Source organism: Diospyros lotus, chromosome 10, assembly GCF_014633365.1.
Source record: "Diospyros lotus cultivar Yz01 chromosome 10, ASM1463336v1, whole genome shotgun sequence".
Taxonomy (NCBI): Eukaryota; Viridiplantae; Streptophyta; class Magnoliopsida; order Ericales; family Ebenaceae; genus Diospyros; species Diospyros lotus.
The window spans coordinates 35,456,060-35,470,469 of NC_068347.1; the positions used below are offsets into that span (position 1 = coordinate 35,456,060).

Genomic DNA, 14,410 nt, shown 5'->3' on the forward strand with positions numbered 1-14,410 from the left:
CCCCAAATTGACTTTTCAACATTTTCATTCCCATGAAACCCAATTCAAAGCCAATTAACATTAGAGCCTACCATTACCCCGCTTCCCAAAAGGCTGAAATTGAAAAACAAGTAAAAAGCATGCTTAGTACTTCAATAATTCAACCCATCCAAAGTCCCTTTGCATCTCCCATACTTCTTGTTACAGACAACTAAATAACCTCATTGTGAAAGAGAAATTCCCCATTCCCTGGATTGAAGACTTGCTGGATGAACTAAAAGGGGTTATCATCTTCACTAAAGTTGACCTATGTGCAGGGTATCATCAAATTAGGATGAACCCTACAAACATACCAAAAACGGCTTTCAGAACCCACCAGGGCCTCTACAAGTTGAGGGTGATGCCTTTTGGACTCACTAATGCCCCAACCACCTTCCAAGCCCTGATGAGCCATTTATTTACCCCTTACTTAAGGATATTTATATTGGTCTTATTTGATGACATTTTGGTTTATAGCCCCAACCTCAAATAGCACCTAACCCACCTTAAAACCACCTTTGAAATCATGAAAACCAACCAATTATATGTGAAACCTTCAAAGTATTCCTTTGCAAAGAGTGAGTAGGAAAATCTAGAGCATATCATCTTGGGTCAAGGAGTCAATATAGACCCTAAAAAAATCGCAGCCATGTTGGAATGGCCTAGGCCTTCATCTATACAGGAGTTGAGGGGATTCCTAGGGCTAACCAGGTATTACAAGAGGTTTATACAACATTATGGGGTAATCAATAAGCCCTTGACCAAATTACTCAAGGAGGACAACTTCAAATGGAATCCCCAATCTGAGGCTGCTTTCATTACACTCAAGAGGGCAATGACACAAGCCTTGGTTCTAGCCCTACCTGATTTCTCTAAGCCCTTCGTGATAGAAATAGATGTATGTAACATTGGGGTGGGAGTAATATTGATGCAAGAAGGGAGACCTTTAGCCTATATTAGTCAAGCATTGGCTGCTAAGCACCGAGGAATGAGTGTGTATGAAAAGGAATTGCTAGCCATGATCATAGCCATTGATAAGTGGAGGCATTACTTGGAAGGAACTCCATTCATCATAAGGACAAACCATGAAAGCCTAAGGCATCTACTACAACAGTGACTGCACACCCAGCTACAAAGGAAAGGGGTGTCAAAATTATTAGGCCTTGATTATGTGATCCAGTATAGTAACAAAAAAGAGAATATAATGGCAGATGCCCTATTAAGAAGAGAAGAAGAAGGGGTGTAACACCCGAGATTTTTGTTTCTTTCCTTTCTCAGTTCAAATATGTAATATCCAAGAACTTTAAATTGTGATATATACCAGGGATCTTTAAGTTCAAATATATAACGAAATGAGACATTTTCAGAGGGTCACAAAAGTCCTAAGACAAAAATTTAGTTTTGAACTAATGGCAAAATCGTAATTACTAAGTCCGGGTAAAAGTGAAATTTTTGGAAAAACTCAAACACAAGTGTAATTTACTAAAACCTTTGGGTATTAATGTAATAAATTATTTCTCCAAGGGCAAAAGTGCAATTAAGAGATGGCTAGGGACCAACTTGCAAGGGTCTAAATGCAATTACCCAAAAGTTCAAGCAAAAGTGTAATAGCCAAAAATATCAAGGATTAGTCAATCAACACCATCCAAGTGTCCTTGTGAGGTAGAAACATCCTATTGAGCGTTTGAGGATAAGATCAACGACGATGTGCCACAACACAAATCTTATTAAATATACATTTGGATTTAAAGTAGATTTCAAATTTAACTTTGAAATATTTTGAAGTCCAAGTCTTTTGCGTAGCCACCAAGATTTCTTAGCCTCCAAATTGGGACACTTGGTCTCAAACTATTAGCCACACATGGATAGAAATTATTATATGGGACACATGGCACCATTTGATAAGAACACATGGATAGAAATGATTAGATGGGACACATAGCACCATTTGATAAGAACACATGGATATGAATGATTATATAGGACACATGGCATCAATTGGATTGGTTGAAATCTTATAATGATTAGGGGTGTAATGATTAGGAGTGTAATGACGAGCACAAATCTCATGTGAATGCTCAAATCTCTCTATGAATACGTGGCTTAATCTTAGGAGTGTAATGATGAGGGGTGTAATGATGGAGCACAAATCTCCATGTGAATGCACAAATCTCCATGTATACGTGGCTTAACATTGCAAATCTCATGATGAGTTCTTATCCCAACGCGACGCGTGGCGCAATTGAATTCGTCGAAATTACCTATTAATATAAGGTTTTGGGGAATGATTTTGGGCACCAAACGAGAGAGAAATGAGGAGATTTTGAGGAAACATTGCCAAAGAATGAGGAAAACTCTGCCAAAAACCAACGAGTTTTGTCGGAAAAACTACACGTCGCCGGAGTTTGGGCCCGAATCGCTGAAAACTAGCGATCGAACCAGCAAGGAAAGTTCCGTTTAATTTTATATTCATGTAGAGAGACGAAATATAGGAAAAAACGTCACCGGAGCATGTAGGAAAAAACGGCAATCAAGTCAGAGTTAAAACGAGGGAAATATGGCCGAAAAACCAAAAGGGTGCAAAGCTGTCTCGAAAATTAAGGGCAGCACCTTTCGTCGGCGCGTAAGTGCATGTGAGAGCCCATTTTCCTTTGAAATTTAAAGTATCAACCCCTTATTTAGTTCCCTACAACCCTATGTAAAAGTATTTTAGGTTTAGTTCATGAAAATATATATATTTTGCAGAAAAGCAAACCCAGTAAGGTGTGAAGCCTTAAACATTCAAATCTCATCAAACCAAGTTGAGGTAAGTACACTATGAACTATTTACGACGTTTAAGCACATTCATAAATCATGTTTATGTGGTCCCTCGTGTTATGTTTCAAGCAAGTTTCATGTTCTCAAGCAAGTTACGGGACCAGGGTTTAGTAGCGCTACGCACGGAGATTCTTACCCCTACAAGTTGGTAGAACCTATCGTGTCCTCTCATGTTATACGTTCATGTTACAAGTTTATGTCATGTCATGTTTAAATACGTTTGACAGTTCTCTTGTACTTACTGAGAGTTGCGTAATCTCGCCCCTTATGTTTTTCCCCCCCAGGTAATCATGAATAAGGAGATCGAGACGTGGACATGGAACGTGATGGCTCTTGGAAAAAAAAAAAAAAAGAATTTCCAATAATTGAATCTTGCTTCTCTCTTTTTGTTTCAAAAAGATTTTCAATATTAAACTCTTATGATATATGTACACTATTATTACATCGTATGTCCTTAAAGCTTATATAAGTTTATGAAAAGGCTGAGTCTCAATTTAAAGTTAGATTTCTCAATATGGATGCTATTGTTACAAAGCATATTTGCTAAGTTTTCTTTCTTATATTGAACCCGTGTTTTCAATATCAAACGTTATATTTACGCAAAACATGCTCTAAATTCTATTATGTTTGAAACATTACTCAAGTTTATAGAAGTATCGTTTCTCAAGTTTCTTGTCTGGGCTAAACCTTGAATTTCATATGAATATTATTATTAATAAGCATGTTTTAAGTCACGGGTGTCACAAGGGGCATGTGAAGCCATTACAGCAGTGGTGCCCGATTGGGTTAGAGATGTAATTGAGAGCTACGATAGATCAAAATAGATTAAGTCCTTGCAGACCCAGCTAGCAGTTAGGCATACTAATGCCCAAGGGTATTCTATCTCCAATGGTTTGATCAGATTTAAAGACAGATTAGTGGTGGGGGATGACAAAGAACTGAAGTCCAAGATATTGCAGGCACTACACAGCTCTCCTCTAGGAAGGCACTAGGGGGTCAGAGCTACTTACTACAAAGTAAGGTAGATGTTCTTTTGGCCAGGGCTTAAAAAAGAGCTGAAAGATTTTGTGACGGCCTGCATAACTTGCCAACGATGCAATCATGAACAAGTGGCATACCCAAGGTTGTTACAACCACTGGCTATACTGGAGCAGGCCTGGGAAGAGATTTCCATGGACTTTATTGAGGGCTTACCCAACTCTGAAGGCAAGAATGTGATATTGGTAGTAGTTGATAGGTTAACGAAGTTTGCTCACTTCATCAGCTTCACACACCTTTTTACAGCCTCGGAAGTTGCTCGGGTGTTCCTTGATACGGTGGCTAAGGTGCATAGGATCCCTAAATCTATTGTTTCAGATCGAGATAAAGTATTTACAAACCATTTCTGGCAAGAGCTGTTTAAGGGCCTAGGGGTAGGGCTGTATATGTCAACTGCATACCACCTTGAGATAGATGGGCAGACTGAGCGAGTCAATTAATGCTTGGAGTCCTATTTGAGGTGTATGTGCTTTGCAAGGCCCAACAACTGGGGAAGGTGTCTATCCCTAGCATAGTGGTGGTATAACACGAGCTACCATATAGCTCAATCAAGAAGACCCCCTTCGAGGCTATATTCGAGTATAAGACCTCAGCATTATCAACTGTGACTGACTTCCAAGAGACACAAACCACTATGGGAGAGTACGTGAAAAATACGCAGGAGATGCTAACTATACTCAAAAAGGAGTTGACTATAACTAATAACCGAATGAAACAAACTGCCAATCGCAAGAGTGACCAAAGTTTCAATGTGGGAGACCAGGTCTTTTTGAAGGTAAAGAGATTCTTGCAACACTCTTTTTCTACCACACCCAAATCCAAGTCCAAAATATTTTGGACCTCTTCTTATAACTAAACAGGTGGGCAAAGTGGCCTGCAAACTACAGTGACCTAAGGGAGTGGAGAGCCACCCGATGTTCTATGTGTCCCTCCTGAAGAAGTATGTGGAGTCTAATGCTACTGTCAACCCTGACTTACAGCCAGTGAATGAAGACATAGAAGTAGAGGTGGAGCCACAAGCTATCATAAACAGAAGGGTAATCCATCAGGGGCCCTTACCCCTAATCCAAGTGTTGGTACAGCCCCTAATCCAAGTGTTGGTACAGTGGTCCCACCTACACCTAGAGAATACCACATAGGAATATCTACCCGAGTTGCTGAAACAATTTCCACAACCTGCTCAATTACTTACCTTCCTTAGGGACAAGGAAGATTTCAAGGGGAGGGGATTGTCATGACTATGAGCCTAAGAGCATAACTGTAATAGACCTACAGTAGCAATAGCATGTGTACTTAGCGGTTACCGCTCACGATGATTGTACCTAGTCGGTTACGCCAATAAGCCAAGGGTGATAGCCTATAAAAGGCATTGTAAAAGAGGATGGGAACTATCAATGAAAGCATTCAGTTCTTTCCTTCTCTTTCTTTCTCTCTCCCTTCTTTCAAATTCTCCCTCCAAATTCTCTCTGATGACTGTCTCGAAATTGTCCAAGCCTTTGATCCGTGGCTTGACACAAAATAAATACTAATCTACTTAATGAGAACCTAAAATTTAGCTGAAAACCTGCAGACAGGTAATAAAGCGTATATATTGAGAACCACTAAGGTGGTTGCCCAAGTGATCTAGAGCTTATTAATTACCAGCATCTATGGTCAAAAGGTTTGAATCTTTTCTCTTAGACCTAATGAGGTGATTTGGAATGATTGGATTCACATCCACCTAGTAGGACTTGAGAGTTTAATCTATGGTTCAAACCTGTTAAAAGTAGTTATTGGCCTCTTCAAAGCATGGCCGCAAGCACCAGTCACCCCCTCCTATTGTTTCTTACTGCACAAAACATAAAAAAATAATAATAATTATAAATGAAATAACATATTGAGAAGGCAAAACATGCAATTGATCACCAGTCAGTAAGCATTTTGACAGATGAGGTTATTACTTAAGGGCAGCTCAAGCAATTAAAGTGCTTATATTACATAGAGACCATTTTTTCCCGGGATCAAATCTCATCAATCTAATCCATACGTATCATTTCTTTATATTTCTTTGTCTATTTGACCTTCTAGCTGGAGCTCGATGAGGGATTGGCTTTCCAGCCTTCTCCTCCAAGGATATGTTTCCATGGCGTGAATCTGAATCATTTCTTCTAGGTACAGCTGCACCACATTTGTTCTTGGAAGAACCTAAAGTAAAAAACTGACCATTTAAACTTTCCCTCATACTAGATATTCTGAGAGAACTATTAGGGGTTTCCTTAGCTTCCACTCCTTCATAACACAATTCGATCTCCTGACCTGCACTTGAAGCATTTCCTCTTTTTTCTATCCATCGATTTTGGTAACGCCGGGGCTCTGTTGCATATAATGGTTGGGCAACCCTATGAGTTGCAGAAGTGTTCAGAGAAATATTCCCCTTGTCGCTGTGATTATCCAATCTAGCCATAATCCTCCGGGCAACCTTTCTACTTGAGCTATTGGCATCCATATCCATTTCACATTCAGGAATAACTGTCTGAAATTCTTCCATTCCAACATCTCTTGAATCTACACTGCCACTATCATCATTATTCTTCTGTTTCATCATTGTTCTCTTGTGATGTTTTGGAGTTCTACTGTGTACAGAATTGCTTGTAACAGGATCGATGACATAATTGTCTCTTGTCCTCTGTTTATCCATTTTTTTTGAAGAATTACTCAGAATTCCATCCAATCCACAGAACTTACCTTGCACGTTCGACTGAACGGGTGCATCATCATCTTTGGAAGCGGTACTATCATGTTTTTGCAGGATATCATTCAATATCCCTTTTGATATCACCGAATCATCAGAATCTCCAAGACGGGACATTAAGAGATCACGTATCCTAGTCACTGGAAGATTATCCAAGGACATTAGGGGCAAACAGTTTGTACCATCATGTGAAGACAAGTGAAATGCATCTAAGGTAGAAGTCCTGGAGGAAATAGTTTTGTAGACCAATTCTTCATCAAGAGATTGACAAGAATACTCTTCCCAGTAGTAGGGAAATCCAAAAAGGAAATGGTTGCACGCCTGTTCCAAGTAATAGTTCACATTTAAATTTCTTAAAGAAGCTTAGGTGAAGTAGGGGAGGTAGCGTAATACTCAAGTAGCAAAATTGTTTTCTCCATAAGCGTTGATGCAATTTTTGGCTTGAAGTTCATTTCTCCATGTACATAATTTCTATTCAAATACAAAATCTGCTCTTACTGTTATTCAGGCAAAAATATGTACTGGAGGGGGAGAGGGTAAACAAAAGCAACTAGAACATAATTGCTTGGGTAATCCAAAAATCCTTTTTACATGACCAACCATGATAACAATGACCAGTATTAGTGTAATGCATATCACAAACATGAAAGTTGCAGAACCAACAATCCTCATGAACATATGACATAGAGGATTTAAGTATCACGCTCAGTTCAAAAGGTTTTTTTTTTTTTTTAAAGTGCAAAAAAGAACAAAAAGAAAAGATTATTTACCTCAGGTGGAAAGCTATTTTCAATTGTGAGTGACCTATTTATGAAGCCAGTAATTGTAATTGTAATGCCATCTGCTGTCTCAAGGGTGACAGCATCGTGCCTCCTGGCAATTGCTGCAGAGTGGAAAACTCTTGACGCTTGCCTCCTGTGGTATAAAATCCAATTAAGTACTCATTAATAAACCACAAAAAAAAAAAAAATTGACACAACCAACTGTTAAAAGTTTATTTATGCCTTCATGTGTTTGTCGACCATTTCAACAGAATAGGATAACCAACAACCAAGATTGCCTATCGACCAGGCCTACAAAACATTAAAAATGGGAGAGAAACAAAAGAGAAGAATGATAATCATATTTTAATATTTCCCACGAACACATAAACAAGAGGGAAAATCTTATTAGCAATGCTAAGTTACTCTCTTATAACTGGAAGTCGAGGGTTTGAATACTGGAAACAACTTTCCCGCAAAAAAAAAAAAAAACTTTTTGTAAAACAAGGGTAAGGCTAGGTGCAGAAACGGCCTTCCCCAACCTACACAAAGCGAGGAACCTGTGAATTTTAGATGCATAAACAATGTAAATAGATGAGCCCTTGTGACAACTTAACTGTCGAATGCATATAAGAGTCAAAACATACCATCAGGTTATGTCACATAAAAAGAGAATTCAAAAATGGGAGCAGTTGAGGAACAAAATATACTTTTTAAAAATAAATATCCTGAACTTCAAGCGGAAAACCAAAAAACTTAATAAGACCAAATTTACAAGAATACACATCACACAAGTTCTTATAATTTTTGCTGATTATACATCACATAAGTTGACTAATAGGATTACAACTTTGCACCTTCCATTTCTTTGTATTCCTTTCTGACAGGCAAATTCAGCGCCCCCCCCCCCCCCCCCCCCCCGCACACACGCACACACAAACCAGTTGATTAGCTATAAGAAGAAAAATTATCATAAGAACTCTGAATAACACATCAAAACCTAATACTTTTTGGCTTGGGGGAGTTGTGATAGAAGAGTAATAAGAGAGAGATAATTCTTACTCTCTAGAAGCAAAGCCTGCAACACCCAGTGTTCTTCCTTTAGAGTCCGGTTCCACCTTAATCAGCCACCACTTGTCCAAACACACCTGCAATTAACAAACGTTTTTCATTTTGGTTTGGGAAGAGAGAGATTGGCAAATTTGGGGAAAAGGAAGAAGAGGTTTTGAAGATACCCTTTTGAGGAAAGAGGGACACCTACTGGTATTGATGGATGTTCCGACAGCAGCGCGGCCCGCTGCGGCGGATTCGCCTCCAGAAGAAGCCATCAAATTCAGCAGTCTCTCTCTACACTACACTCATCAGCTTCCCTCCCCCCCCCCCCCCCCCCTCTTTCCCTTTGGCGGGAGTTGAATGGGCCGGGCCGAAATCCATCCAATCTCAACCACCCTTTAGCTGGAGATCCACGGCCCAGACCAGTTTGGAACTCTGTTCAGTTCACCAACGTAAAATAAAAAGAATTTTGTGGACATCACATCAAACTCATTTCTAATCTTGTTCAAAATTATTAAATTTAAAAGGGATAATAATTTTTAATTCTTTTTAATTGAACAGTTAATATATGGGTAAAATTTGATTTTAAATTATTTTTGAAACTCTTAAAACATAAAAATACATAAAATTTTGTCATCTTAATTATGTAACACTTTCAACTTAGATTTTGACTTGTCGTAAATCTCAATTGTCTAATTTTATAATAATTATATATTTATTTATCAAGTTATATAACGCATGTACATAGATAAAAGAATAATTAATTATTAAAAAAAAAGATGATTAAGATCCACAATCAATCAATTAAAGTATATAAGTTAAAAAGGTAGCACGCAGTCATTTTATACTTTAATTCTTTTCAAAAAAATTTAAATGTAATTAATGAAATCTTTAACCCCCTAAGAGTATATAATTGCACCCATACAATCCAACCTGAGATGTAGACAAGAACTTCCCATGGTGTGTGTCGGTGGATGGTGGGCCCCACTTTTCATCATCAGTTCATCACTGCCTGTCTTGATGCCTCTACGTCAATTCCAGCCTGTTATTGCCTTTAAACCTCGAACACTTTGCCATCCACCCAACCCAATCTCCACCGTTCATCTCCTCCATCTCTACACTCTCTCTGCATCCTTGCTTCCTTCCACAGCCACCGATAGAGATATCTCAGCTAACTCTCTCTCTCTCTCTCTCTCTATCTGCTTGCTTACTGTCGTTTGATTGCCTCTTGAAGAAGAGAAATCCAAGCAGATCTACTCCTCAGCACTCCCAGATCTCAGCAATTCTCCGTCCCCCGTAAGCTAATCCTTCTTCAGCTTCTTTCTGTTTCTCTCTTGTTCTTGTTGGTCTCTAGCTCTTCTTGTTGTGATTAATAATAAGAAAACCCTAAATTGACGTGGAAGGTGTTTCGCTTGTGTTCCTGCAGAGAAAAATGGAGGCCAAAGGGTGGGTTTTGGCAATGGCGGTGGTAATGGCGGTTGCGGCTGTCGCGAATGCCGATTCGTCGACGCCGAGGCTGGTAAAGACCGTGAAGGGGAAGAAGGTTTGTACCAAGGGTTGGGAGTGCGCAGTTTGGTCCAAGTTCTGTTGTAATGAGACTATCACGGACTTCTTCCAGACCTACCAGTTCGAGAACCTATTCCCCAAGAGGAACTCTCCGGTGGCCCACGCCGTGGGATTCTGGGACTACAGGTCTTTCATCCTTGCCGCCGCCCAATACGAGCCACTCGGCTTCGGCACCACCGGCGGAAAGATGATGGGCATGAAGGAAATCGCCGCCTTCCTTGGTCATGTTGGCAGCAAGACCTCTTGTAAGTTCTTCAGCTATTTTGATTGTTCTACTTTGGTCCTGGGAGAAGAAGACCAATAGAGGTTACTGTAAGGAGAGTAGGTGGAATAGATCAACATTTACCAAAAGAGGCAGAGGATAACCAATAAAATTTAGTAGGAGACACTTAGGTTTTGATATTAATTATATGGGTTATACGAAAGATAAAATCATCGATAGAAATGAATGGAAAGTTAGAATTTTTGTAGGCTACCCCATATGGTGGAGTAAAGGCTGGGTATATTATTGTTGTTGTTGTTGCTGTTGTGTTTGCTAGGTAATTGCTGGAGAAAATATCTAGAAACGGGAATTATGAGAAATGAAAAAATTTGAATTTTTTGTTTTCCGTTGTTATGATTTAAAGTAATGTTGATTGGCTGAGTCATCAAATGCTATTATTTTCATCTATGTTCTCTGGTCTCTGCAACCATACTGAATTTTAGATGCTTAGAAGTAAGTTGTATCTTCTTCAACGTGAACTTGATTTGATACTAAAATACTAGAACAACAACACACCAAGCTTTTGTCCCATTATTGGTGTGTGGTTGGATACACCTAGTTTAGTTTGTTAATCAGCTCTATCAATGACCATATATTCTGTAAGCTTACTATTCACACCATGCTTAAGAGTTTTCTGCAAATTGATGCTAAAAACGGGCTTGGAAATTTTTGCGTTTGAATAATGTACTTCATACCTGCTGGCAAATGCATAATTCAGTTGGTTTTCAGTCAAGTCAAGAGTGCTATTGGATGGCTTGGAAGTTAACCAAATGTGTCTGATTTGAAGTAATTATTGGAATTATATGTTTATTCATACATTGATCTTAATCTCATAAGAGAAGATTCAGTACTTCTTTCTTCTTCCTTGCACAGAGTTCTCCTTTTAGGCGGTTTTGTTTGTTTTATTCGTCAACAAAATGAATGAAATGATACAGCTTTTATAGATTCCAAATGGCATTGGGCAAGATCTTATTCATCTGGGTGGTGTCAGATTGAGCTGATTTCTGTGATGTTCTTGAGGATTAAAAATTAGCCAGGCTTGGTTAGTTTAAATGGAGCTAACGCTCATCCTTTTGCCTGGGCGTATTTAAGAATTAGGGATGGATTTCAAATTAGTTTTCCTGCATGTTGAGATTTCTTTTCATATCACCATGGATAATTAGGCTTTGAATGAAATTAATTGCTCAAGTTTTCTTTAGTAGTTTATTAACAAAAAAAAATGTGTTGCCATTCATGGTGTATGTGGTAAGTGGAAATATAAATGTTATTTTAATTGATGTAGGTGGTTATGGAGTGGCTACAGGAGGACCACTGGCTTGGGGCCTTTGCTTCAATAAAGAAATGAGTCCTAGCCAATCATACTGTGATGATTATTACAAATACATCTATCCCTGTGCTCCTGGCACTGAATACTATGGTCGCGGTGCTTTGCCTATTTACTGGTATATATTTTTTCTATATTCTATCTTGCTAAATTTTGTTTTCAGGTTTGCTTTATGGATGTTTTGTTTTCCCCAGGAAATTTTGGACTCACAAAATTAGATTACTAACTACCCCCAACTATGAAATTAACTCAAGGGAATTTTCACACAACCACTTAATCAATACACAAGATATATGTGGAAGATCTCCAAACAATGGGTAGGTGAAAAACCATAGGCTTCTCTATGTGATCAGAATAAGTCCACTACAAAAAAGAAATAGATAATTACCGGAAGACATGCAGGTAACCCAAATGTTCCTCGATCTCAATAGTTGCCTGCCACTCCCCTAGCTTGCTATGCACCATCTATTGACCAGCACTTTGACATCATGCACTTAATGTAAACCTTAGAGGTGACTCACAGAACCTTTACAAACATTTGTTTAATTGGATCTCTGCTTTCCATATCAAGCTGTAGCATAATAATTTTTGAAGATTGTCCCTGACAAGTTTGACTTGGATAAAGACTCGAAAATCCATCCAAAATATGAAATTTGAAGCCTCTATTTTGGCACTCTGCAACTGTGATAACCAACAAGCAGGCCACAAAGTGGCTTTTGTGGCTGCGGCCATGAAGCTCTCTGGAATTTTTCTAGAGGCCAGTCACTTAGCAGTTACAAGAAGCCTGCTTGAAGGCTACAGAGCCTATTGGTTTTCAACTTTAAAGTGAGTTCCAGAAATCCTTGGTTGTTGCTTGAATCTTATACAATTTTAGACCAAAATAACAAACCTATCTTATACAATTTTGGACCAAACAAACCAACCTAGTGATCAAGGAATTAAACTTAAGATCACAATTACATTACTCATGTACCAAACAGAACTTACCAACTGAAAAAACCTATCACTAGTCTATACTTGTCCATGACCCAAAAAAAAAACTATCACTAGTCTATACTTGTCCAAGTCTAATAAAGTTTACATCTTTGCTCAATTCTATAATTGTCACTTTAGCCTGGAATCTCTCAGTCAAGGATTTAAACATTTTAGATTTAGAAATTCTCTCATTGAGGTTAAAGTTGTCTTGCCACCTTGATACTTCTATAGACTGGGTGAGAGATTGATTTGACTGAAACTTTTAGTTGGGGATTAATTTTGTTTGGGTTTTATTTTGTCAATTTTTTAAAGATAGTTTTAAATGAAAAATATATATATATATATATATTCTTGCTCTCCAACACTTTCCATCCATATGGCCATATCCAAAGTCAAACTCTAAAATTGATTGTACTTTGAGAGAATTTTCGTAGTATCCACATCTTGTGCAATGGGAGAACAAGTTATTTTCCTCATTCATTCTATTAGCCTGAATCTCTATTTGTAGGTTTATTCTATAATGCGATGGGTTCATTACATTACCGGATGTCTATGTAGATAGATTTGTACCATACTGCAATGAGTTCCATACATTCATATTCCTTGCACCAGTGTACCATCTTGATGGGGATTTCCATCCCTCCCCCTCCACAGCAACCTCTACTTGTGTATATAATCCCAATAAGGGATTGTTCTATTTGTGGCTTAGTTATTTAAAGCATTTAATTATTAAATTCTATATTACTAAGATAAGTTCATTTTAGTCATTTAAGGTGATACCTGAGGATAGTCCAAGGGGGTGCATGTAATTTACCCTATAACCTATTGTGGATTACTTTATTTAGCTGTTCTCTAGATGGGGTTTAGTTTCCCTCCATTTTTCACAGGAACTACAACTATGGAGCTGCTGGAGAAGGCGTCAAGGCTGACCTGTTGAACCATCCAGAATACGTTGAGCAGAATGCCACCATTGCTTTCCAAGCTGCAATTTGGAGGTGGATGACACCAGTCAAGAAGTCACAGCCCTCAGCTCATGATGCTTTTGTTGGCAACTGGAAGCCCACCAAGAATGACACCTTGGCCAAACGCAGTCCTGGTTTTGGCACCACCATGAACATCCTTTACGGAGACCTTGTTTGTGGCCAGGGCGATGTCGATTCCATGAACAACATCATCTCTCATTACCTGTATTACCTTGACTTGTTGGGAGTTGGCCGAGAGGAGGCAGGTCCACATGAAATTCTGTCCTGTGCAGAACAGAAGGCTTTTAACCCATCCCCGAAGACTGCTGCTTCTTGATCTCTCTCTCTCTCTCTCTCTCTCTCTCCCCAAACAAGAACCGCAATAAGAAGGCATGTGAGATGTTGCCATGAAATCATCGTTGCTTTAGTCGTGTGAAACTCCCTCTTTGAGAGCTATAAAAATTGTGTATTAACTGTGCAGCCCCGTGTCGGTTATAGTGTCATTTTGTTCGTTTACTCATTGTATTGCATAGTTTGAAATCATGCCAAAACTGTATGAACCTTTATATTTATACATGTGTTTTGTTTGTTTATAACTGAAAAACCAGTTGTGCTACCTCCCTCTCTCTTTTGACTAAAGTTATCCTGCTTTGTTTACTAACTGGAAACATGCTTCCTGATCCTTTTTTTTTTTTTTTTTTTTTTTTTTTTCCATTAACCTGAGATATCCTGAACTTGCCCGACTAGAGGACATGGATTTCACCTCAACTCACACCACAGGTAAATTATGATATAATTTTTATATAATATTTTCAGGAAATTTGAAATTTTAAAGCTGAGATCTCAAGCACGTTCACCCGTTGTTCTTTGCTTTGAAGTATTGTTGTGTTGAGACCTTTTCA

General features: G+C 38.6%; 2 protein-coding genes across 2 annotated transcripts; one reads left to right on the forward strand and one right to left on the reverse strand.

Moving 5' to 3' along the window:
• Positions 1–5,748: 5,748 nt before the first annotated feature.
• Positions 5,749–8,747, reverse strand: LOC127812188 (uncharacterized). Its single transcript, XM_052352544.1, has 4 exons — positions 8,602–8,747; positions 8,429–8,514; positions 7,376–7,520; positions 5,749–6,926 (listed from the first exon to the last, which is right to left on the reverse strand). The coding sequence occupies exons 1-4, from the start codon at positions 8,692–8,694 to the stop codon at positions 5,904–5,906; spliced, it is 1,347 nt and encodes a 448-aa protein (XP_052208504.1). The 5' UTR covers positions 8,695–8,747; the 3' UTR covers positions 5,749–5,903.
• Positions 8,748–9,510: 763 nt separating this feature from the next.
• On the forward strand, positions 9,511–14,124 carry LOC127811328 (chitinase-like protein 1). Its single transcript, XM_052351079.1, has 4 exons — positions 9,511–9,715; positions 9,846–10,230; positions 11,530–11,689; positions 13,434–14,124. Exons 2-4 carry the CDS (start codon positions 9,852–9,854, stop codon positions 13,843–13,845), a joined length of 951 nt encoding a protein of 316 aa, XP_052207039.1. The 5' UTR covers positions 9,511–9,715; positions 9,846–9,851; the 3' UTR covers positions 13,846–14,124.
• Positions 14,125–14,410: the final 286 nt, after the last annotated feature.